The following is a 25,934-nucleotide window of genomic DNA, read 5'->3' as shown; positions in this document are numbered from 1 at the left end:
GACTCTTCCTCTGGCGGGCTCGCGGATTTCTCTGCTTTAAGTCCATGGACACCCACCTCGGAGGAGGCGAGGGTGCGGAGCCCCCTCAGATCATTGAGAGCATGCCTTTGTGGCCTAGTGGTCAGGACCCTGAGAGCTTACGCTACGCCTCGTGTCTTTGAGCCTCAGTATCGCCAGCTGTGAGAAGTGGGTCCTCCTTCTGTTTGTTTTCAAGCACCAAGTGGTGGTTGACCAGATAACCACTAAAGTTCTTTCTGGCAGAATCACTTCAGATTCCGGAGTGGTATTACTGGAAGAAAGGGGGCCTTTGAGGAGACCTGAATGATTTGTTGGGGGTGGGGGTCTTGTGACCAGCTTCGGTGGGGAGGGGACTTACCTCTGGGGGCATGTCTTCCCTTCCTTTCTTTCCGTTGAATTGGTTCTCTCCTTTCATTTCATCTACTTTTATAAGCTCTTTCCTCCTAACCATTTTCTTTTTCCTAATTTTGTTACTTAGATCACATACACTTCCTTACAAATAAAGGTGTTGCTATATTCTCGATGGAGCCAGAAAAAAGAAAATAAGTGCTAGAAAATCTGGGTGGTCTCCCAATGCACATATTTCAGTGTGAGTGACAGTCCATCTGTTGGGGACCTCCCCGACTTTAAATGAAGAACAGATTGTTATTACTATCTTTGTTTTCTATTTAGTATTTAGTGTAGAATGATGCTACCACATTCAGACTCTTGCCTTGAGGATGTTCTGGACAAAGATTGAAGTGGCAGAAGGGTTTGTAATTGTATTGTGTGGCTGGTTCCAGAGACGATGTGGCAGGTAACACTCCAGGCTGATGGTGTGAATAAGATACAGCACACAGCACCTGCGGCAACTATGGAAGCCTTCCCATTCTTCTGTCTTAACCCCACCCCTCCCTGTCTCCCTTTTGGCCCTTTCTTTCCATTGTTCTCTTTCTTTTGTACTCCCTCCTTGTCTCAGCCCTGTCAAAGCGTCTTCTATGGTGGATTCCAGGTTACTAAGACCGCTGACCCCTCATCTACCTGGCCATTGACTCTATTCTCCATTTACCTTATTGGTCGGTCTTCTTGGTGTTGAATCTTTGTTGGTGATAAAGCAAAATAAGCAGTGGGTGAGTGGTCAGCAGCTTGGCCAAGGTGGGCCACTCACCAGCTTTATGGCCTTCTGCAAGTCACTACCTTCCTGCATCTCATTTTACTCAATTACAAAATGAAGATCTGACCTAGATGACTCTAATATTGGGTGTTTTATCCCATTATCTAGAGCCCTTGATTTCCTCTTATTTCAAATTGGCTGGGCATGGAATAGGGTCAATGGCTCCAAGTGTTACCCGGCACGGGGAGGAGGAAGTACATAGTCAGGACACCACAGAAACCAGAAGTGGTTTTGTACTTGAGAACTGGTTATTTCTCAAGTATGTAAGAGCAGGGGAGACAAGGTTTTGCCAGCAAATAAATAGTGGGGTAGAATTGACCTGGTGTGTTGGGAGCCCAGGGTCAATCAAAGTGGAAAAGAATCTGTGAATGACCTGGGTTCTATTTAATTCCTGATTGATAGGGCCTAACTTGAATTGCCAACAACATTTTGAGCTCCCCCTGAAATGGGGAAAGTGGAATCACAGTAACGATGGCTACTCAGTACCTGTATGAATCCACCTTCGTGCTGTTTATATAATCTTCTCAACTGCCGTGTGAGGAAATAGGGGCAGGGGGGTTTGGTCTCATTTTACACATGAGGAGACTGAGGCCCAGAAAGCTTGAGTGGCTTGTCAAGTGCTCAGCTTGTGAGTGGTAGTGATAGGCTATTCCTGAAGCTCCAGCCTTACACCAATGATTTCTAGGTAAGCTGGGAGAAAGACCAAGATAGGAAGTTAGTGAAAGACCAGCATCAGCTTCCTACACCATAAGTAAGATGAGCAGCATTATGAGCAGCATTTAGTGTGAAGAGATGAAAATTAAAAGTGAAATTCAGTGTAGCTGTAGCTACTAGGAAATATCTGGGAGTTAAATTTCCAGTTAAAGAAATATATGAGTAAAGTTTCACTTTCTTGAAAATGATGAAACTACCAAAGATATGACATGGTTTCTGATTGGAGATAATGAAGCAAAAGCAAAATGCAGGTTCTTTGTAGCAAGTCTGGACAATTTTAAGATCAACGTAGAAAGTCAACTCAGAAAATCCCCAAACATTTTTTTTTTCTTCAGTGAGGGGGAGTGTTGGCAGGCCTCGACTTTGAGAAAAACCGTCTGAAGATTTAACTTCATTTTCCTTGTCGGGACACAAGCCTGAGTCTGGGCTGAATCTGACTTTAAAGGAGTAAAGGAGTCACCAGAAAGCACCTCCAGAAATTAAGCTTTAGCAGAATGCAGAGAACGTTCAAACCTCTGCAGATACAACTGCTTTACTTTCTGAAAGGCTTTTTAGCATTTTTATAGCCCGTTTCCATCCCCAAGTAAGCCCACCCAAAGCTTTTCATATAAAAACACTCCATACCACTGACATTCTTCAGTTTCTTTCATCGGGACTGCTGACTTTACACTAAGGAGGAAAAAAGAGTCCCAAACAGCAGACCCCAAGCCCTGAGAGCCCATTAATAAACTTAGCCGGGTGGTGAGACAGAACTACACTCAACCTCAGTGGAATTCAAACTGCCCATGTAGAGGAGAGCCATCCAGTCCTCCAGACAAAGGCCAGCCCAGTGGTAGCTCTGAATTCCATCCCTGAACTACTGGGTTTTTAATAAAGTTGGTTAAGGGAGGGAAAACATGCATGCATGGGAGAATCTTAAGCCTCTGGCTTTAGAAGGCCAGTTTTTCAGAGTTTATCACCTGCCAGAGAGGTATCCTCCCAGCCTCCTGAGATTATTCGATTACAGTGATAGAGGAACATCAGTTCTGGCTTATGACACGGGGCTCTGGGAAGAGAATTACATACGTTTCCTGGATTTCTTTATAAACAATCAGTGGTGGCATTTGTAGGCCTGGAATTCTTGCCTCCATCCGTGTATTTCATATCTTAAGGGGGAGTTAGTTATAGGTCAGGGGGATCTATTCACAAGTGTTTGAGATCAGACAGTAGCCAGCCACCCTCCCCCTGGGACCCCACAGAGTGTCTGTCACAGAGCCAGCTCTGGGCTGGAGGCATCCCTGGGAGGCCCGGTGAGAATATCTCTCCCAGCTGCCTTATGCTTTTCAGGACACGCTTGTGTATTATTTCCTCAAACTCCTTGCACAACTCTGGAAAAACAGGGCTATTGTTATTAGCCTTCTTTTACAGAGGAGAAAGCAGGCACTGGGAGGTGTAATGATATGTGAGTAAGTGGCCTCAAATCTCGATCGTCGGACCCCAGTCTAGGAGTTTTGTGACTCAAAAACCCACTTATTACTCCTGAAGCGCAGGCAGCAGCCAGAGTGTGCACACTGACAGAGAGAGATCAGCGGTTCATTGCACAGAATTCATCTTTCCCCCATGGTTCTTTGCTTAGTCTCCTCCCCACTGCTTCAGTTCTTGGACCCCCACTCACCCCATGCCTGCCCCCACTACCCAAGAAGGATTTGCGCTGGTTTTTTATGGTTTATTTATTTATTTATTTATTTTTTGCAGTGTAGAATAATATTTTATATTCTGTAAATTCAGGGTGTGAGTTCTGGAGTCAGACTTAGTTCCAAGTCCCGATGCTGCCTCATGCTAACTCTGTGACTTTGGGGAAGTTATTTAGCTAGTCTAAACCTCAGTTACCTCATCTGTGAAATGGGACGAGGACCCAGCTCACTGGGTTCTCATGAGGGTCAAAGGAGGTAATGCACAGAAGGGTTCTGGTGTGAAGGAGGCGCTCGTTAAGTGTTTGTGACTTGCCAAAGGGCTTCTAGACCTGGCTATGACAGCAGGTCCCCAGATTAAGAAGGATGCTCCAGGGGACAGTCCGCCCAGACAGTCTTCATTATACCGAGTCATTATACCTGGAGAACTGGCTGCAAGGATGGGGGGGGAGCGGCCGCTGCTGGAGGGAGTGTATGACAGGAAGAGATTTATGGGGGACTCTTCCAAATTGGAACCATGAAACTATTACTGTTTCTACCCTTCACTTTCCTTTCACTGTCCCTTTGGGTCCCTGGGCTATAGAATGAGGGAGGTAGATGAGACCTCAGAGACCCTTTGATTAGATGGCTCCTTCCTCATTTCATGTATTCGGTGGGGCCGTCTGCCGTGGTCAGCGGCCATTGGGAGCAGCTGGTGCCCAGGGCTGGGCCAGGCTATGGGTACAGGAAAGGTGGAGACTCAGTCCCCATGCTGCAGGAGCTCTCAGCCATCGGCCAGATGAAGACTGAGACTCCTAGACCCTAGGTCACATTGTCCCTCAGTGCCAGAGCCAATCCCAGGTTCCCTGCGGCGCCCAACCCCAGCTTTCCCAGCCACCACAGGGCTAAACAACACCCCCAGGAGAGGTCCGAGTTCTTAGTTCCTGGCTTTTTTTTTCTCTGAGGTCTTTTGCTTCAGCAGCCTTAACCTTAAGAAGGGGCTGCATGTCCCTTGAGGCATGAATCCCGCCCCCCTCTGCCCCAACCCCAGCTCCTGCCAAACTGGGCTGAAGTAACACACCTGCTAGCTACAGTTACCATCCTTATCCTCATTGGCTTGGATCCAGTTTCTGGAGGGAGAGGCTTCGGAGATTTAGTTGCTAAATGCAAGGAGCCCCTAGTCTTTGCTTCTACTTCCATTCACTGGTTGACACATTCACCTTGATTTCAGATACCTTCCAAGTTTCTTTTCGAAACAGAGACTGAAAGTGGGGTTACATAAGAGTCTCACTGATTTTTTTTTTCTTTCAGTGCTCTTCCTCTTTCAGGACTGTTTGAGGCTACATTTGCATACATGCATACCAGCCAAAACTACTATCTTTGTGAACTCAGAATAGTCTGAAATGCCACCCCTTATAAATTTCAATTAGGCACATCACTGAGCTGTGTATTTTAAGAACCTGTTTTACTCAAGATGCGGATGGCATGAAATGAAAACAAAACAGAAGCCTGAGGGCTTATGGGACTTTCCTTTGGGGGTGTGGCTCTGATGTTGGAGGCTGCAGGTGCGGGGAGATTTGATCCCATGCCCCTAAATCCCTGAAGTAGCTTGGGTTTCAATATTTCTTTCAGCAAAATGATGCTTCAACACCCAGGCCAGGTCTCTGCCTCGGAAGTCAGTGCCTCTGCCATCGTCCCCTGCCTGTCCCCTCCTGGGTCACTGGTGTTTGAGGATTTTGCTAACCTGACACCCTTTGTCAAGGAAGAGCTGAGGTTCGCCATCCAGAACAAGCACCTCTGTCACCGGATGTCCTCTGCACTGGAGTCGGTCACTGTCAGCGGCAGACCCTTGGAGATGGCAGTCACGAAAACCGAGGTAGGTTCTTCTCCAGGTGCCTGTGCTTTCGATGCTTCTTCATCATATCCCCACCAGGCCAGGCATGCCCCAGGCTGGGGGCTGCACAGGGTGCGGTGCCTGCGTTCATCACCACCAGGCAGCCAGACTGTGGAGCAAGGACCAGCCTGCTGTGCCCGCCACTCCAAGGCCGCATCTGATGCTTGCACTATTCCCCCTTGAGCAGCCTTTTATAAGACACCTGGAGTAACTGACATGGCGAGAAGTCAGACAGGTGGCTGCTGGCGATGCTGTGGTGGCCCAACGACCTGAGGTCTTGACTATTTTGCAAGCCTTTTCCTCATGGATAAAAGATGGGAGTGTATCAAGCTTACTTCATTGGCATGATCACTGTCTTTGGTCATGGGGTAGTGGAAGTGGCCAAAAAAGAACTGAGTTTAAAAGGAAGATGGTTATGAATCTTTATGATTCTATAAAAGGAGGTGGGGCTAATGACGACTCCTTCATAGGATTGACCTAAGGGTTGAAGGAGATGGCATGTGGTAAGGGTCTGGCTGAGAGTCCGCATTCAATGACTGGCAGCGGGGCTACCATATGATGCTGTATACATAAGGCATCGTTAGACGCAATGGCTGTGCCTCAGTGAACCTCGGGAGGTCATCAGTGCCTCGTTCAGTACTGGGCAGTACAAGGCGAGCCATGGGACACACAAGGAATTTTTTTTTAACTTTGTAATTAAATATCTTGAGATAACAGGATGTGATGGGAAGTAGTAGGATCCCCATAGACAAAAGAAAAGCATTTTGGAAAGATACTTGGAGGGCTCTTCAGAGGAAGAAGCAGGAGATGTCCATTGCAGAGGATATCCAGTGACAGAATATTTCCTGCTCCTGGGAAGTATTCCTTAGAGCCACCCAGCTCATCCACTGATTCTGTGTTTACCAAGTCACCTTCTGATCTTAGGTTCTCCTCCTGGGAAGAGGATGCACCAGCTGGGCTAGTTCAACATTCAGGTCCCTTTGGTTATGTAATTCTCATCTTAAAATAAGATGCCACGCCCACGAAACCCATAAGCATCCTGTGTGTGCGGCACTGTGAGCCCATTTCCCCAGGCCCTAGTCCCCTCTGGGGAGGCAATAAGGTGGAATGAGGCAGTGTGTCCAGGAGGGGACACAGCATGAGGAGCCAAAGGCCCGGGTTTACACCCGGGCTTTGTAGCCTACTATGCTGGTGACCATGATTTCCCTGGACACATTGCTGCTGGCCACTCTGCCTCGTTTCCACATCAATACGGTGAGGGGACTGAGCTAAATGGTTTTTGAAAGCCTCTGACAGTATATGGCTCTGAGATTTGCTCTACTTTCCTTCCTCATATGAGAAAACCCAGAATCCTCGCCCATCTCTCCAAAAATGTCTGTAGGGCTGCATAGGAAAAACGACAGTTGCAGAGTCCTGGGTGAAGATATTGATGATGAGGTTAATAATGATGCTAACTGAAGCTTACATAGCACTGACTAAACACTGTGCAATGAATTTTAATTTAAGAAAAACTTGTTTACTGTTTATTTATTTTTGAGAGAGAGAGAGCATGAGCAGGGGAGGGGCAGAGAGGAGACACAGAATCTGAAGCAGGCCTCAGGCTTTGAGCTGCCAGCACAGAGCCCGACCGGGGAGCTCGAACTCATGAACCGTGAGATCATGACGTGAGCTGAAGTCGGACACTCAACCGACTGAGCCACCCAGGCATTGCTGATTTTAATTTATGTATATATAACTAATTTAACTAATTTGACCCTCCTCACCACCCTATTAGATAGCTAAGATTATTGGTCCCATCTTACAAGTGAGGAAACTGAGGGTCGCAAGAGTATGGTAATGAGCCCGAAGTCTCACAGCTAATAGCTGATGATTCAGCCCAGTTTTGTTCAAACTCAAATGTGTGCCTGTGTGGTTCTGGGATCCAGGATATAAAAGGCGAAACTGCCTTTTGGCCTGCTTTCCCCTGGGGCTTTGTTTCCCTAAATCGCCTGGCCTTCATTATCAGGGCAAAGCCAAGGCCGTGTTGTCCATCCAACTTCTAATAAGACAGATCTGTGGTGATCATTGCGACCCAGGATTTCTTTGGTTTGAGGTGTGGCTCCCATGCTCTCTCCTGGTGTCTGGGGCTGTGACAAGTGACAAGACAAGGTCTGACATTAGCAGCCTAGACCATTACCTGCTCAGCCCACCATAGGTACTTCATCCCAGTTGGCCTCTGGCCTCTAAGCTAAGCCCGGTGGCTGGGCTTTGTGGGCTCCCCATCAGTTTTGAGACAGAGTTGGGTTCAGAGCCAACTTTCATAGAGGACCAGATCCTAAAGCAGGACAGGGTTTTATTCTTTGAGGGCCCTTACAGCAGACTCCGAGTGGGGCACAGAGGAAGAGGTCAGTATTTACTTGCTGGATGAATCAATGGTTGGTTCATGTTTACCACCCACAGGTGGCACCGAGCCATGGGCTGATAATGCCTCTTTGTTCGGGCATTGCTCTTGGGCTCCTCTTTTCCAGGAGCTCGATGGGCTTCTTTTGAATTCATGAAGGAGGTGCTTTAATGCCCTGAGCAGCAGGGAGAGGGTGGTTAGGTGATATTCCCGAAGCCATGCCTGTATCTAGGGGAAAGGACATATTGACCAAACAGAATTCATTTCCTGCTCTCAATGATTACAGTTGTTACCAATAGTTATCAGTTTGAATATACCACTCATTTCAAAATCAAAACTTTTTAAATAAGCTGAGTCTTCATTTATTAATATTGCCAGCGTAATTGTAACAGCTCTTTGGTATTCATGATCTGTTCGCAAGCGTGTGGAGAGGTTTCACGCAGAGGCTTTTCCTGCTGGGGCTGCCCTGGTTTGCCACTCTGTGCTGGCAATTCAAGGTGGGTTGCGTCTCTTGATCTCTTGCCTCCCATGAACTGTGTGGTGTCTTGAATCATATAGGTAGCCCCTGAAGAAGATGAAAGGAAAAAGAGGCGACGGGAAAGAAATAAGATTGCAGCTGCCAAGTGCCGCAACAAGAAGAAGGAGAAGACAGAGTGCCTGCAGAAGGTGAGCCCTCCCCACCTCACCCCCTCCTCTTGCTCATGCCTGTCCCCCCCCCCAGCCTCATGTTGCCATCACAAAGGGAGTCAGAAAGCCCCCTACCCAGAGTGTTTTCTCGAGAAGGACGTGTAGCCGTAGCAGAAAGGCCACGTGCTAAATGAGGAGGTAACAAACTATTAGCACAAAGACCCAGACTCTGGACGCATAAGCAGCAGGTGCGTGTGTTAGAAACCGCAGGTTCTCTGATGCCCACATACCCAGCAGCCCTGGCCCGTCCATACACGCCCAGCAGCTTCCAGGCTGCAGGATATGTGAGCCCAGTTAAAGAAGCTTCACTCACTCGTTTTACCAAGGAAAGGAAGCTGCCTGCTCTCAATTGGCTCAGAATGAAAAGCCTTTAATTAATCTCTTCAAACAAGTTTACTTCCTTAATCCGCAAGCAGTGGTTAAATATATATATATATATTTTTTTTTTTTTTTTCCTTGCATTCTTGTGTGTTCTTAACTCTGCGGCCCTTCTTGGTTCATCCCATGGTCTGAGCTCCTGGCTGTGTTCAGCCCGCTCCCCTTCCCGAAGGGAGAAGCATGGGTGGGAACGCATCTCGGGGCAGGCAGGGCGGGCTGCGGCGCCGTCCTTCCAGGCTGTGTCCCATCCCCCGAGTGTGGACAGGCCAGGCCAGTCTTCGCCCGGGTCCCACAGGCCCCCAAGGAGTCTGTTGATGGCTTCCGGGAGGCAAAATCGAGACACTGTATGTGTTTCCATGTACATTTTTCTCAGTGAAAACAGTGACTCACAAAAGACTAAGCACGGTGGGTCTGCATTTCTTCCCGGCCCTCAAGGCCCATGCAGGTCCAGGAGAGCTACACGGGGGCTGTTGGGCTCATATGAAGGAAATCTCTGAGCCATTGGCTCTACTGCAGTATCATCACCATGGGAGTCACAGCCTGCCCTCAACCTTGAGTGGAAACTCAAGGGCATCTCTGAAGAAGCCTCCAAGTTCAAAGGCTTCTCCAGGGTCTGGATTCTCCCAAACCTAATGCTGTTGTCCCAGCTTTGCGGGGACGCTGTCCCAGGGAGCCCACAGCACTCCCTCTGCAGACCATTCCCAGCTTGATGAACCCCGATGACATGCAACTCACTGCCACCCCGAGCCACGCCTCTCTTCACTGGAACCTTGGCCGCACTCCTAATAATCCTGTTGCTTGGCCCCCAGGAGTCAGAGAAGCTGGAGAGCGTGAATGCCGAACTGAAGGCCCAGATCGAGGAGCTCAAGAACGAGAAGCAGCATTTGATATACATGCTCAACCTTCATCGGCCCACATGTATTGTCCGGGCTCAGAATGGGCGGACTCCAGAAGATGAAAGAAACCTTTTTATCCAACAGATTAAAGAAGGAACATTGCAAAGCTAAGCAGTCATGGTATGGGGGCAACTGGGGAGTCCTCATCAAAACCTTCTACATCCCAAACCCTGAAGCCATTGGAGATCTGACTTCCTGTGCACCTCTCGCATCCCAGCAGTGAAGAACCTTCGAGGTAGAAGAGCCCTTGTTGACTCAACTGGGCCTTTCCTCTCTGCACCAGAGCAGACTATGGACCGGGGCAAGGGCATCTTTTGTCTTAACTCCAGGATTTAGGCCTTAACCATCCTGGCTATTCTTGGATGCCGCAAATGGCCCCAGGTTAGGGTCCTGCTCATCTTTTGCCTGGATTCTACAAAAACAAAACAAAACAAAACGGGACTCTCACCAATATGACTCATGCTGAAGAAGTGTCCGTACCTTGGGTGGGTGGAGTGGGGCCACCGCCTAAGCTGCCACGGCTACCATCACTTATAGGGGACACAGCGTGAGGATGGCATTTAGCGAAGTTGTACAATGGCCAAGGTTGTGCTTTCTAGCAAACATGCTGTTATGTACAGGAATTACTGTGTGCGAGGCATTTGCTTCAAAGCTAGGCATTGTGTTCTTCTGATGTTTGTTTTGCACAATACTGGTGAGATTTTCCTCAGATCTGACTTCTGAGAGTTTGTGGGGGGGAAGGGCAGTGGCTATCAGCACACGCCGTGTCTTACAAAATGTTGAGGTGGCCAGAAGACCTCAGAGGCCCTGAGAGAACAGAATGCTGCTGGTGAGCAGTGTAGTTTTGTGCCAACAGAGAAAGCCACCTTTCCCTCGGCACCCAGCCATTAATGCAGAATTCGTGGGCATGACTACAGGCCCTCTGTTGCAAACTCAGTTATAATGTCACAGGAAGAAAGCAGAAAGAAAGTCCAACTTCCGAAGGGTTAGGACTCTCCCCTCGGTGACTTAGGTCAGGAGTTCTTTCGAGGCCAGAGGAGCCAAAGACTATTCCACTTTCCTTTTCTTGCAGTTCAAAGCCACATTCAGTGGAGACAGGTTTGAAGCCAGGTGATGCCTGGGCTGTAGCATTATTGGATGTTACTGGCATTGTTTGTCATGCAAGTGTTGGTAGAAATCTGGCCCAGAGCGTTTAGAACTGTGAGACGTCATTCACACTGGCCACAGGACTCTGGCTACTGTCTGTTTAAATTCTGATGTTTCTGTGAAATCCTCAGAGTGTTTAATCCTACTCAGCAGTATCATTACAATTTTTCTGTAAGAGAAAATATTACTTATTTATCCTAGTATTCCTAAACCTGTCGATATAATAAATATTGGAACCAAGAAGTGGTAAACTTAAGTGTTGTGCTGGTTTCTGTTTTTTTTTTTTTTTTTTTTAAATGGGTTGGTTGTCAAGATCTACTCATTCCTGGCACCCTCTCTCTCCATTGAGGGTGAAGGGCATTGAGCTTAAAAATTCTCCGAGTGTCATCCTTTGCTCTTTGGCATGCCACTAGGTGGGACAGTTGACTTTCAATCCTGCTTCTCAGTCCGTAGCATGTGACACTCAATTTCTCATTAGCAAACCCTAGAACACAGTGCCAACCAGGTATATCCTTTAGACCAACTGTCTGATGTGATGATATACAACCTGAATTGCTAAGTACCTCTACTATGTTTCTCTGAATGTACAGATGCCAAAAACATACACCTGTTTTCCAGCTTGAGCCCTGGACACTGTACATTCTGCCACAGAACACCTCTTAAAGTATTTACTTGATTACAGCTATTGTGTCCAAATATGTATTATTGTTGCAAATATGTATTTCAAATACAAGGAAAGAATGGAGGGAGGAAGAGAGGGAGAGAATAGTTTTTGATGGCACAGGTGTGATACTTCAAGGAAAGGTATTCCATCTAACTTTCTGGAATTTGCAGGGCATATGATTCCTTAGGTCTGGAACCATGTTCCCTTGCTCTTTGCCTGTGCACATTGGTATCCCTCACAGGCTAGAAATCAAAACTGGCTACTCTGCTACTAATGTCATTCTTCAGAGAGATATGAGCCTCCTTAAATGTTAAGATTCATGCACATGAATGGGGAGCCTTTGAACTCATGTATGGTTCCTTTAAACTCTCACCTGTGACACAGGTGTCCTGATTTTGCTGCCTTTTTGCACATCAGGGATAGTTCCCAGTCTATAAGGAGCCCTCTGCTTGAAGTACCATTCACCACTTCTTTTAGGAGATCATCTATTTTCTTTAAGATAAGGGGAAGGGGGTGGTAATTCTTTGCATTTATCCTCTGGTTGTAGATAAAGGTGCCACCAATCAGCTGTTAGGAAACTCAAGACAGTTTTAAAGCTGCCACGGACAACAATGGATTGGAGAGGAAGGAAGTGGGTGGTGGCTATGGCCAGAAAAATTGATCTGAAAAATACAGTTACTGGATATGGTTATATGGTTACAGGAACTGAGAGCTCTTTACCAAATGTGTTAAAACAGTTTTGTTTTCTGCAGCCAAGTTTATGTTTTGATACTTTAATAAAAAAAAAAAGATGAATATGTATTTACCATCAAGTTGTTTAGTTCCTCTTGTTTCACATTTGACTGGGAGGGAAGGTTGGGAGAGTCTGAGAAAATAAACTTAGATGGGACGTCTGCCAGAGTCAGACACCTGAGCGAAGGTGCCTTTCCAAGGGGCTGCCCCCTGCTGCGGTGGTGATGTCACATTGGCAGGGCCTGGAGGACCCAGCCTCCCTTCTGACCTCATCTTTGTCCCCTTGCCTTTCCTGGAGATCTGGCCTGACACCTCTTTCAGAATAAAGAGTTTTAAGGGTTCTGGCCCAGGGGGATTCTGGAATTAAAACTTTCACTTTATGCCAAGAGCTAAAATGCTGTTTTCCATCTTTATCCTAATTTCTCCCCATGGGCTTTGAATAAACCCTTGAAACCCAAACCTCTATCAAGCCTTTTCTCTCTTCCCATCCCATACTCTCTGGCTGTGTTTAGTATCTGCATGGAGTGGACAGTGTTTTCATGGATCCGCCTGAGGTAAAACCTCAGAGGTCAATTTTGCCCATAGAGCATCCTTCTGTGTTCTCATAGTGGCTCGAACTCCAGAAGCTTCTCTATTTGTCTTCTCAAACACTGCTCTCTTGAAGGAATTCCCCCCAGGCTTAAAGGGCCAGTTGAAGATGAATGCCAACAAGAGCTACCATGTATTGAGTTAGATAATATGTGCAACACTTTACATGCTGTATCTCATTTAATCCTCAGTGACTGTTGTCCCCGTTTTACAGATGAAATGGAAAGCTGAGTAGCTCAGTGTATGTGTGTGTGTGTGTGTGAGAGAGAGAGAGAGAGAGAGAAAGAGGGATGGAGAGAGAGAGAGAGAATATACACAACATAAAATCTACCATTGTACCCATTTAGAGCATCTAACTCAGTACATTCACGATACTGGGTAACCATCACTACCATCTAGTTTCAGAATTTACATCCCCAACAAAGTAAATCCTGGGCCTATTAAGCAGTCACTCCCCATTCTCCCTCCCTCCAGCCCCAGACAACTGCTAATCTAATCTCCATCTTTATGGATTCGCCTCTTCTGGATATTTCATATAAATGGATTCACACAGCATGTGGCCTTTTGTGTCTGGCTTCTTTCACTTAGCATAAAGTTTTCAGGATTCATTCCCCCTTGTAGCACGATCAGCATTGCATTCCATTTTATGGCTGAGTAACATTCCACTGTATGGATAGACCACATTTTGTTTGTCTATTCACCTAGTGAACAGGTGTGTGTATTTTAATGGAAATCTCTAATGTAGAATTTATTTTCAAGGACCGAATCTCTAAGGTAGGATTTCAGGAAGGATTTCATCAAACTGGAGGATGAGAGTTGGGAGTAGGTTTCTTTCTCAGAACTTTCAAGTAATAATTTAGAAATTATGGAGGTGCCTGGGTGGCTCAGTCCGTTAAGTATCTGACTATTGGTATCGGCTCAGGTCATGATCTCGTGGTTTCATGGGTTCAAGCCCCACATCAGGTACCACTTTGACAATGCAGAGCCAACTTGGGATTCTCTGTCTCCCTTTCTCTCTACCCCTCCCCCTCTCACACTATCTCTCTCAAATAAATGGATTTTTAAAAAGTCTTTAGAAATGACACATTCTGGGGCACCTGGGTGGCTCAGTCGGTTAAGCATCCTGCTCTTGGTTTTGGCTCAGGTCATGATCTCACAGTTTCATAGGTTTGGGCCTCACATCGGGCTCTGGGCTGGTGGTGCATAGCCTGCTTGGGATTCTCTCTCTCTCTCTCTCTCTGTGCCCCACCCTCACTCACACTGTCTCTGTCTCAAAATAAATAAATACATAAACTTAAAAAAAAAAGAAATTACACATTCTGTGGCTAGCTCTGTGGGGATGGCAATAAGGCAAGAAGTATGGTGGTACACATCCCCATGGGTGTCACTGCTTTCAAACTACTTGTGCGTGGTAGGGAGGTCGCTACAGGAGTGTGTTCGGCAGGCTCTTAGAATTGAAGATTACATCTCGGGCCCCCGCCCCCTTCATTTCACTGGTGAAGAAGGGAAGAAAGCCAGGGGTCTTCAGAGAAAATAACTAGGTTTCCACACACAGGCTGTTTGCAGAAACATAATGGAGGGAAGGAACTAAGATGGCCGCCTGAATAATTTAATCTCGATTCAGCCCAGCCACTGCCTGAAGTAGTTGTCTTGGGTTCTCTCCATAACATATATACACCTGTGGAATTACACAACTTCCACCAGTGCATCAAACAGATCTTTTTAAAGGTAATTAAGTCAGTCTGGTTTGAACAAATGTGTGGCTGGTGCGAGCCTTCTTTGTGAAGGCGAAGTACTGGAGCGGTTCAGATCAAAGGCTTCAGAATCAGCTAGATCTGCATTCAAATACTACCTCTACCACCATTAGTTCTGTGAAGTAGCCAAATGATACCTCAGTTTCTTCACCTGTGAAACGGGACGCTAGCAACAGTACCAAACTCAATGGATTCTTTTTTTTTTTAATTTTTTAAAAATGTTTTATTTATTTCTAGGAGAGAGAGAGAGAGACAGCATGAGCAGGGGAGGGTCAGAGAGAGAGGGAGTCACAGACTCTGAAACAGGCTCCAGGCTCTGAGCTGTCAGCACAGAGCCCAACGCGGGGCTCAAACCCACGAATCGCGAGATCATGACCCAAGCGAAAGTTGGACGCTTAACCGACTAAGCCACCCAGGCGCCCCATCAAACTCAATGGATTCTTAACAGTCATACGTGAAGAACGTAGCAGGGCACCTTGGGGACACAGTTTTTAATGTTATTATTAGTGGTTTACTGAGATTTTATGAAAGAGCAGACTAAGGGCCAAGACTGCCAGTTGGAGGTTATTGGATAAAATGAAACCGTGAGCTCAAATGACTCCAGTGCATCCTATCACCTTCTATTCCTATAGATTTTGTCCAGTTGCGGAATCTTTTGCATTTGGGGGAAGAGAAAAAAAAAAAAAAGTCCCCACACAAAATGTTCCCATTTGAAGACATTTTTATTTTGATACCTACCTAAGTCCCTGGCAGGGTGGGCCTGTCCTCTGTGGGGGCAGTGGGGGTGTTTGGGGAGGAGGAGGCGGCCCTGCCCTGAGGGGGAGGTCTGGGGGATGAGAACAATGGGGTATGTGACAGTGACAGGTCACAAAGGGCAGCAGAGGATAAATATGGCTGCGCAGGGGCTTAGGCTGAGAAAGTAGTCAGGTCTCTCACCAACACTGCAGCTCGCAGTCCGTCAGGAAGATAAAATTTCAGGTGCAGAAGTGAGGTGGAGGAGGAAGGAGTCCGGCGTACATCTCTATCCCCTTGCAGAGTTTCAGTCTGGGGTCCAGGCAGCCCTACAGCACCCGCTCTGTCATCCTCTGAGCTCCCACCCTCACTCCTGTCTCTGGGAGGCTCTGAGGCAAAGGGTGGTGGCCCCCTGGGCCTGGGGGTTTGAGACACCTGCCATAGAGCCATCCGTGTGACACATACAGCCATCCGCTGCTGTACCCAGGAAGACCCAGGCACCGGCCTTGCCCGCACTGCCCCCGGACATGAGCCCCGAGGCTCTGCCACCATACTACACAGCCCACAGCGGCGCCGGAGTGGGCATGTTCAACACCGCCATGGGGAAGCTACAGCGACAGCTGTACAAGGGCGAGTATGACATCTTCAAGTACGCGCCTATATTTGAGAGTGACTTTATCCAGATCACCAAAAGGGGAGAAGTAATCGATGTGCACAACCGGGTCAGGATGGTGACTGTGGGCATCGCGTCCACCAGCCCCATGCTCCCGCTCCCCGACGTCATGCTGCTGGCCCGACCGGCCGCCGGCCACGACGAGCCCGGCGGGCGCGGCCAGGCCACCAAGGGGAAAGGCCGCAAGGCTCCGAAGACCTTAGAGCTCACCAGGCTCCTTCCCTTGAAGTTTGTGAGGATCTCGGTTCACAACCGCGAGAAACAACAGCTGCGCCTGAAGTTCGCCACCGGCCGCTCGTGCTACCTGCAGCTGTGTCCCCCTCTGGATGCGCGCGAAGACCTCTTCGCCTACTGGGAAAAGCTCATTTACCTCCTGCGGCCACCCGTGGACAGCAACAGCAGTACCTACGCCATCCCGGCGGAGGACATACTCGGCATGCCTGTGTTTGAGGGAGACGACAGGAGGAGCCCGGTAGGAGCAGATTTCCAAGCAAGGGGGGATCAGGACCAGGTCAGCATCAGGAGCCTCCACGCGGTCTCCGAGGTGTCCGAGGCCAACTCTGCAGCTTTTGCAGGAGGGGAGGGGACCCGTCAGTTCTCCCGTAAACCCGGTGTAGCCTCCGCCAACCCCAAACCTGCAGGGCTCAACAGGGAGCTGGCGGCGGCGGCGGCGGCGGCCGTGGCGACGGGAGGGACCGCCGCGGGCTTCGCAGCAGGCATCGCAGCTGGCACCGCGGCAGGCGCTTTGAGCGTGGCCATCACCAGGTCAGCCGCGCCTGATCAGCTAGGCATGGCCGGGGCAGGTGCAGCCTCCATGGGGCCCGGAGGAAGCAGAGCCAACCTAGCCATTGCGGGCACCGCCAGCCTGTCCCCTCAGAGCAGGAACATGGCCTTGGCAGGGGCCGCGAAGACCCCCAGGTTTACTTCCGACTCGTCCACCAGCCTCCCCAGGGGGGGCGGCAGGACCGCGACGTTCACAGGGACAGAGGGCTCCCGCAAGACTGTGGCAGGAAACGTGGAGGGCGCGCTGCTCTCGGACTCGCAGAGCGAAGGTGCGGCTGAGCAGGCGGGAAGGCAGCCGCGCAGGCGCGGGCGGGAGCGCGGGGAGCGCGGAGAGCGCGGGGAGCGCAGGCCCAAGGAGCGAAGCTTCCCGGCGGGCTCCCGTCGCCGCAGGGCAGCTGATGCCGGTCACGTGGCCGGGGAAGACAAGACCAACCGGAAATCCTCCATCCGGTCCTTAGCCGGCCACAGAGCCGCGAGGGAGGACAAGGACAAGGCCCGCGGCAGCCCCGGGGGCGGCAAGCGCGCCCCCCGCAAAGGCATCAGCCACTCGCCCATCCCCAAGGAGTCCAGGGCCTCCCACAAATCCGGGCGGGGCTTCTCCACCGGCGGCTCGGGGTCGGCCACCAAGAGGCTGGGCAGGATCGGCTTGTTCCTAAGGAACGTCAAAGCCAACCTTACCAGGACCACGGCCTCCCCATGCGGCAGAGACGTGGACATGCTGAGTAAGACAGTGGACCGGAGCGGCACGGAGAACCGCCAGGGCCTGCAGAGCGCAGGGAGCGGGACGTCTGACATTATGGAGACAGTGACCTTCGACGCCCATTAGTAGGGCTTTCCTCATAGCCGTTTAAATAAAAAACCATATAATCTGAGAACGGTTGTGTTCTGTTTGAATTTCTAGGTCCTGCAGCCCAGTAGTGACCTCACGGTGGATTTTGTGAGGTCAGCAGGGCTGCCGCCCTGAGACCCTGAGACCCTGAGACCCTGAGACCCTGAGACCCAAGGTTGGTCAAGGGCAGCCCCCACCTCACACTCCTGCTCAGAGTCAAAGGAGGGCTTCACCTTCCCTCAAGGCCTGTCTGGCTTGCTCCTGAGGGTCACAGCTAAAATCAAACTATGGCCTGGAAAGCTCTTCTTCCACCATTTCTCTAGAAATTCCCTCTGTGGGCCCATAGACTCAGCAAGAACAGGACTGCCATACACTCAGGCCAGTCGTGTAGGGAAGAGGGTACAGCAGCATTCGTTGGCTTCAAGGAGGATTCTCGCTTGGACTTCGCAAATTCTTCCTTAGAACATGTGTGTCTCCAGGGTCTATTCCAATTCCAGGGAAGGAATTGGTTCTAAGACACTATGTTTATAGCAAAATAATAAAACTCTGTAAGCAGCCCAAATTCCCACCAATACAATTGAGAATACAGTAGGAAATGTGTAGAGATATACATACAGCCGTGAAAATGAAGGGCAGCTACATGCATTGGCTACACCCATTGGCAGAGGAAAAAACCCATTCTCTGACTATAGCCTATTCTACTTACAGAACAGTTCAAAAACAAGATCAAAAACTACGATCAGAAGTAAATGTTTGAAACGGTAGATACAAACACAAAATTCAGGACAGTGGTTTCCCCCAGGGTGGAAGGCCAAGAGAGGATCCCGAGGTGAATGCAGGGCTTTCAGTGGTGTTGGAAATGTTCTACCTCCTAAGCAAGGTGGTGGGTGCATGGGTGCCAGAATGGTCCTAGAATCACCATGGCAATAGTGAAGTTGTTGCCTTGGAAATCCCTAAACGCCTTATCCCTTATGTTTTCACTCTTACGTATGCACTATAGTGTTATGACCTTATTACAAGAACCTAGTTTGAAGAGATAATTTAATCCCTGGTTGGTTATTAAAGAGGAATATCACTGTTAAAAAAGAATAATATATGTATTTTACAGATAGGAGCACTTCAGCTCAGAAAAGTTGGAACCTTTGTAGAACAGTGAACCACCAGCCCGCTTCATTATGCAAAGCATTCTTGACACTACGTTCTAAAACACTCTGCACCAAATGGACTGGATTACGGGGAGGGAAGGATGAGATCTAGGGAGACTCCTGGTAGTGAGGCACTGTGAGCAGGTTTTTGAATTTCAATGACCTCACAGTCCTCAGCTGGTCTTATCTCAACAGTGTCCAGACCACCCTTGGGCTGCATCTGGCTCCCAGGCTTCTATCCCCAGCCTCTGCGTGACCTGCACTGCACCCATGAACAGACCCTCTGCCTGGGATTCCAGGGACCAATCCCTGCTGGGGCTGCCTCTCCCTACGACCCATTCCTCTGGCAGCCACTAATTAATCGCTGGTATGGAGAAACCATTCTGAACTCGGTTTTCAAAAGCTTAAGAGGGTTTCTCCTTACCAGATCTCTCCTTCTGGGCTTCAGAAAACAAATCCTTAAATCTCTCTGTGAGGGAGATTAGTTGTTAGGTCCAAGCAACATGGATGCTGGGATCTCTTCTTGTTGGTAAAGGGAATGGTGGCCATGGGGTAGGGCCTGGGGCACTGGTGAGGAAGGAAGACAGCCAGAGACCTACACACATCCACCGTTGCCTCCAGCAAAACAAAGTTCGCAACCCCAGGATGGAGAATTATTGGAGTGAGTCAAGTTATTCATAAAGAATAGAACATGCCCTGTGAGGAAAACAACCTAGAATCATTAACCCAGAGCCTCAGAGAAGACTGAGAGCTGGAGGGGGACAGAATTAATGGTTTACTCTTAACCAGCTTTTCCCTGGATTCAAGGCGGGGAAATTACAAAAAGGTCACATCACATTCTTCTGATCCTATGACTGCACCCAGGCAAGTGCAGGTAAACACTAGTCTGGAAGAAGAAAATGCAATAAGGACTTCTGCATAGAACTTAGTTGTTTAGTAACACTTAGGTTCTTTAATGTACGTGCCTCCTTCTGCTTCTCACATGTCTCCACTGTGCAGGTAAGCAAATGGGAGTTCAGAGCATTTGAAAGACTTGCTCAAGGTGCAGGTGAGGGTGCAGGGAGGGGATGATGCAACTCCTTTCATGTATCACCTACTGAGTGCCAGCTCCGCGTCCCACAGGGAGGTACAGAGACAGTGGAGGAAACAGAGCAGGCTTGAGTAATTATCACAACTCTGAGTGACAGATACAATGAGAGACGGATGTTCGGGGAACAGGATCCATTCAGACGAGGCGTTCTGGGGCAGGGGAAGGAGTCTTGGGTCAGGGAAGGGTTCACAGAGGAATTTGCGGTTTTAAGAATGAATAGGTCTCTGCCAGGTGGGGACGTCTGGGGAGCAAGGGCAAAGGCGGAGGAGGTGCAGGTCACAGAAAGGGATGTGTGCAAAGTACAAAGGCTTGAAATATCACGATGTGTTGGGCAACTGCAGGTATTTCAGTATTGCTCGTTGGAGCACAAGGGGAGAAGAGGGACATGAGGCTGGAGAATCAGGCAGCTGGATCTTCAGGCAACCTGAGGCGCTGTGTGAATGTCCGGGACTTGGGGACCCATTGAAGGCTAGCACCTGAGCAGAGTAAGTTCTTTCTGGCTCCAAGGTGGATAGCTGATGGACAGGGGGCTGTCTGGAGACAGGATCCTCCAGGAAGCCATCGCATTAATCCTGGCCACAGAGGGCAACCCTGACCCTGGGTGGCAGCGGGGGGAACAGAAGGGAGGCAGAGTCAGGAGATGTTGAAAAGATGGAACAGGACCATCTTCCACCCCATGTCCTGAAAGGCAGGGAGCTCATGGTGTAGGCTCCGCTAAGGGAGGTGGAACTGACTTAAGTGGAAGGCCCTCGCTCTGTGGACAGCAAGGAGGAGCGTGTTAAGATATAAAACAGCTGCTAGGTGGCTAAGGGGTAAAACGTCAGGATAAGGCAGCCAAAGGAAACTGGAGAGGAGAGGAGAGACTGCCTGAGCGGTTCCTTGTCCATGCGGACAGGAGGTATTGCCACAGAACCCTCCTCCACTGCGCCCAAGAATCGCCCGGTAGAGCCCCTTGTGGCCACACCCTGGTAATGCAGGCTGCTGCTTGAAAGAGAGGAGCCAGGGCTGAGGCTGAGTGGCAGTCACCCCTTCCCTTTGTCACAGCACAATTAGCATAACACCAACCCCAGAGGTGTGAGCAGGGAGGGGTCTGAGTAATAAGGCTGTACCTCATCCAGGCTGCAGGGCTCCAAGCCTCTGGTTGGATGTGGAGGGACCACAAGACAGGTGCCCTGGGAGGTTGGGGACTCTGACTCAAAGGGACAATGAGTGACCCTCAAGAATAGAGGTAGGGTGGGGTTATGATCAGGGTCCCTCTGCAGCCTAAAAGTCATTCGAGAAACAATTGTTGAGCACCTACTATGGGCAAGATAGGAAATCAGGGCCCATGAAGATGTTCACACACACACACACACACACACACACACACACACCAGTAACACTATTCAAAGTGTGGCATCATAGAGGAGAGAAGGTCTGAGCAGAGAGATGATGGAGAAAAAGAAAGACTTGGGCGTTTTGGGGTCTTCGGAGATGTTTCTAGATGACAGACAAGTGCAGTGTGCCCAGGATGTAATTTGCTTAGGGGATGGGGGGGGTGTGTGGGGAGGGGGCGAGAGTGTGGTGGAAAATGAGGCTGGAAGGGGAGAGGAGGCCACGACATAGAGGAGAGATCCAGAATGCCACATAAACCCCTGACCCCCCCTGAACCCCCTGATCTTCACTACTGCAGATGGGACCCGTAAATGCAGAGGTGAGGGGGATGTAGAGCTGGATTTTCCCAGAGAAGAGCAAGAGAACTAAAAATGTGTTATAGAGGCTCATGTCTTCCCACACTCTCTAAGTGTGTATCTTCCCACAGGTGTGCTGAGGTGGTGAAACCCCTCATCGTTGGGGCACCTGGACAACCTAGCCAGCCGATCTTGGCTGCCAGGAGCCCCATCTGATACCCCAGAATACCATTCCAGTGTTGCCATTTTCTACATGTGCATGGCCTTCAAAAGGCTGGGAAAGACCCTCCTAGATATGCATGTCACGTGCACACAATCCGGTTGGCAGCAAAGAGCCATTGAGAAGCACCTTCCTCGGAGGGCTGGACTGTTCCCCACAGTTCCACTTGCGGCTGGCCATGTCACCCTGGTTTTCTTCTCCCGCGGACATTGTCACAGCCCCAGCACCTTGCCACAATGCAATTTACACTGGTTTTGGAAAGTTTTTCATAAAAAACGTTTTATAAAGCAAAATGCATTTTTTAAAGACCCATCCTTTGTTTTGAGAGTCTGTCCTTCCTCCTGTTTTTAACAGTTTAGTTTGAAGTATAACATACGTACAGAAAATCCCCACATGACTAGCACCGGTGATGAATCAGAACATCATCCGAGAGGTGCCTGGGTGGCTCAGTCGGCTAAGCATCTGACTTCGGCTCAGGTCATGATCTTGCCGTTCATGGGTTTGAGCCCTGTGTTGGGTTCTGTGCTGACAGCTCGGAGCCTGGAGCCTGCTTCAGATTCTGTGTCTCCCCCTCTCTCTACCCCTGCTTTCTCTCTCTCTTTCTCAAAAATAAGCATTAAAAAAAAAGAACATCACCACAACTCTAGAAGCCCCCCTCACGTTCTCTTTCAGTCACTACCGCCAAAGGTAACCATTATCCTAACTTCTAACACCATAGATTAATTTTGCTTGTTTTTCGACTTTATTGTAAATGGAATCCCATCGTATGCATTCTTTGACTCTGGTTTCTTTCCCTCAAGCTCCTATTCATGGATTTGCCCAGGAGTTTTTCTGGCAACAATTCATTCATTCTCATTGCCATACAGTATTTCGTGGCATAAATATACTCCCGCCTATTATTCCTTCAGCTGCTGGTGAGTGTTTGGGTTATTTTCAGTTTGGGACTATTAAGAATAGTGCTGCTATGAACATTCGTATGCAGATTTTTGGGTAAAAATATACATAAATTTCTGTCAGGCATATACTTTGAAATGGAGTTGAATTTATGCATATGTTCAGTTTTAGATGATGTTCCAAAGTGACTGCGCCATTACGCACTCCTGCCAGGGACGCATGAGACTTTTGGTTATCACATCCTTGCCAATATTTGATGTTGCTCGTCTCTTTCCTTTGAAAACCATTCTGATGGGGTGAAGTGCCTTTTCTCCCTTTCTCGCAAAAATACACTTTTTAAAAATAAGTTTATTTATTTATTTTTGAGAGAAAGAGAGTGCACGCACACGCGGGGGAGAGGGGCAGAGAGAGAAGGAGCGAGAAAGAATTCTGCACAGTGCAGAGCCTGAGGTGAGGCTTGAACTCATGAACCATGAGATCATGACCTGAGTTGAAACCAATAGTCAGATGTTTAACTGACTGAGCCACGCAGGCGCCCCTAAAAACATACTTTTCAAAAACATATATGATGACCTGTGGAAAATGCTAATTGTATTATAATGTCCTGAATAGGCAAAGTTAGAGGTTGGCTTCCAAATTAGTTTTGAAATCTCACACATCTCTGAGATCTTAAAAGTTTTGTTCATACATTTTCAAGGGTTTCTCACTTCAAGGAAACTTATGTGTTTATAACTTATGTGTTTATATACCATCCTGTTCTGGCGACATTTTGCTTTATAACAAACTACCCCCCAAAACTTTGTGATGCAAAAAAAAAAAAAAAAAATCTCGTAGATTCTTCTATACCAGGAATTTGGACAGGGCTTACCTGGGACCAGTGGTTTCTTCTGCTCATGGTATCAAGTGAGGTGGTTCAGTAGTCTGGTCCAGAGAGTCAAAGAAAGCTCCAGTCCCATGTCTGGCACCTTGAAGAAAATGGCCGTAAAGTGGGATTATCAAGAGGCATGCTTCTATGTGGCCTTCTGGCATGATGGTCACAGGTATTCAGATCGGCTTCCCTCAGAGCAAATACCCCAAGATAACCAAGTGGAAGCGACTTCTGGTTGAGCCTCAGAAGTCACCCAGCATAACTGCTACCACATTCTGTTGGTTACAAGCAAGTCATAAGGGCAGCCCAGATTTAAAGGGAGAGAAATTAAAGTCCACCACTTCATAGGGAAATGGCAAGATCACATCGTAAAAGGGCATGGGGGTGGCGATACTGTTGTGGCCTTCTTTGGAAAATACAATTTGCCACCCCCCACTCCCATTCTAACAAAATCAGCCTGGCCAGGATGTACCTGAGGAGCTCTGAGGTAAATGTGGCCACCTCCATCTTTCATACTTTCCCTCTCCCGATCTCCGGCTCTTATGTTCTCACCTCTGTTCACTTTACTTTCTTATTTTCCTCCCCTTTCAATGAACTAAACTCACAAGGAATCCCACTGGGCATTTCTTAGTCCTCTTCTCTCCACCCGTCCCTACATAGCCCCAAGCTCTTTTGACCCCCAGGTGATAGAATCCTGGGACACCTAGAACCATAGCATGTCAGGCCCGGAAGGGTCTTGACTAATCCCAGATGCACTTTACATATGAGGAAGTTGAGGCCTAGAGAGGACAGGGGCTTTCCCAAGGTCTTACTTCAAGTAAGCAGCAGAGTTCTGGTGAGCACAGCCCAAAACCTAGCCCGCAGTGGGTCCCAAAGAATACCAACGACTTTTCCTTCCATTTCTGACTTCCTGGAACTAGAACCATTTGTTTCTGTTTCACATTTATCGGCTCAATATTACGAGGTCTTTTTGGCCTCTTGGTCAAGGAGCGACACCAGTGGTGGCAGGCCTCTGTTCCCAGGCAGCCCTGGCCTGGGTCCTGGCCCTCAGAGACAGGTGGGGTTTTGTGGATGGAGCAAAGTGGGATTAGCTCAGCCAGTCTCCCTCCAACCCACTGACTGCAACCAGACACAATCACTCCTTTCTGATGCCGAAATCCAAGAATCCTCTAAACTTGAGTGTCAATTAGCAACCAGTTTTGGACTTTTCTGGGCATCCAGGGGTGATGAATTTAACTTAAGCTGATGATGACAGAAGTCAGGCTAAGGATAAATCTGAAGCGACACAGGGTCAGGAGACACAACTCTATGTCCAGGCCCAAGAGACAGACACTCTGTTATGTTAGAACCTGTTTCGTCTGATAACTCCGCTCGGAAGGACGTGAGGGTCCAGAGGGTGGATCCCAGGCTGGGCCACCAGACATCCCATAGCATCAGGGGCTGGACCTCAAGGGAAGAGCAAGGATTGGGGGTGGGGTTGGTATGTTGGCACAGAGAACATTCTGCTAAGAAGCCTCTCAGAACCTTGTGTGACCCACCAGCTCAGTGCTTTGGGCCATAAGATAGCAGCTGTGCAAATCAGTGACAAGCTGAGAGTGTGGTGTGGGCACGCTGTCAGGGAAGCCACCTTGGGCCAAGAGCAAGTCCTGGAGGCTGTCTGTGCGTGAGAGACAGGGGAGAAATGGCATCTGTTGAGGCCTCTGTTGACAAGAAAGGATTCACCAATCACTTCTGCATCCAGGCACAGTGCGTCCAGGGCCTTCTATCCTTCCCTACATCCCTTCCTTCCCTCCTTCTGGCAGCCCCTCTGTAGCCCTGACTGACAGGAGGCCCAGGACACGGAGAGCCATCACTAATGATGCTTAGTCCCTCCTTGCCCACAGAGGCCATGGCCGAAGACCCTCCCCAGCGGCCCTTTGTTGGGAGTGGTCCAGACAAGTCGCACAGGGTCCCCTGCCTTGATTCCTGGTGGGGTCCCTCCTTCCAGCTCATGTGCTCCTTCCTGCCAAACAAGTAAAGGAGCAATTTCTTTTTCCTGCATACTCCCCTCCTGGAGAGAGAGGGAAAAAAACAAACCACATCCCTACCCGTGTCATTTCCCAGCCTGTGGTTAGCCAGAGCCCACGCCTGGCCCTCGTCCGCACAGCCTGCTACTGACGCTGCATCAGCTTGGGCTGAAAGCGCACGAGCAGCTGCCACACTGGGCATGAAGCCAAGACTCTGGGAGCCCACCCCGTGTTTCCTTCCAAGTGCTGCAGTCTGTTCCTTGCATCTTACTTGGGGCTGCCACGTATCATCTCCGTAGTATCTATTGAGTACTTCCTCTCTGGCGGCCACTGTTCTAAAAACTCTACAGGGGCTATGTGTTTAGTTCTTT

General features: G+C 48.9%; 2 protein-coding genes across 5 annotated transcripts in view; both read left to right on the top strand.

Moving 5' to 3' along the window:
- ATF3 (activating transcription factor 3) overlaps positions 1-11,171 on the top strand; it is a 59,150-nt gene extending 47,979 nt beyond the window's left edge. For all 4 annotated transcript variants that reach the window (XM_039230089.1, XM_039230092.1, XM_039230090.1 and 1 more), the window contains exons 2-4: positions 5,167-5,410; positions 8,367-8,474; positions 9,683-11,171. In XM_039230089.1, the coding sequence (XP_039086020.1) occupies positions 5,167-5,410; positions 8,367-8,474; positions 9,683-9,880 (550 nt within the window). In that variant the 3' untranslated portion in view covers positions 9,881-11,171. The remainder of the gene's footprint in view (positions 1-5,166; positions 5,411-8,366; positions 8,475-9,682) is intronic.
- Positions 11,172-15,908: 4,737 nt separating this feature from the next.
- On the top strand, positions 15,909-17,713 carry FAM71A (family with sequence similarity 71 member A). Its single transcript, XM_039230088.1, has one exon. The coding sequence runs from the start codon at positions 15,913-15,915 to the stop codon at positions 17,665-17,667; it is 1,755 nt and encodes a 584-aa protein (XP_039086019.1). The 5' UTR covers positions 15,909-15,912; the 3' UTR covers positions 17,668-17,713.
- Positions 17,714-25,934: the final 8,221 nt, after the last annotated feature.

The sequence above is a fragment of the Hyaena hyaena genome, unplaced genomic scaffold, assembly GCF_003009895.1.
Source record: "Hyaena hyaena isolate Hyena2069 unplaced genomic scaffold, ASM300989v1 scaffold_43, whole genome shotgun sequence".
In the NCBI taxonomy this organism is placed as follows: Eukaryota; Metazoa; Chordata; class Mammalia; order Carnivora; family Hyaenidae; genus Hyaena; species Hyaena hyaena.
This window is presented reverse-complemented; position numbering and strand designations above follow the sequence as displayed.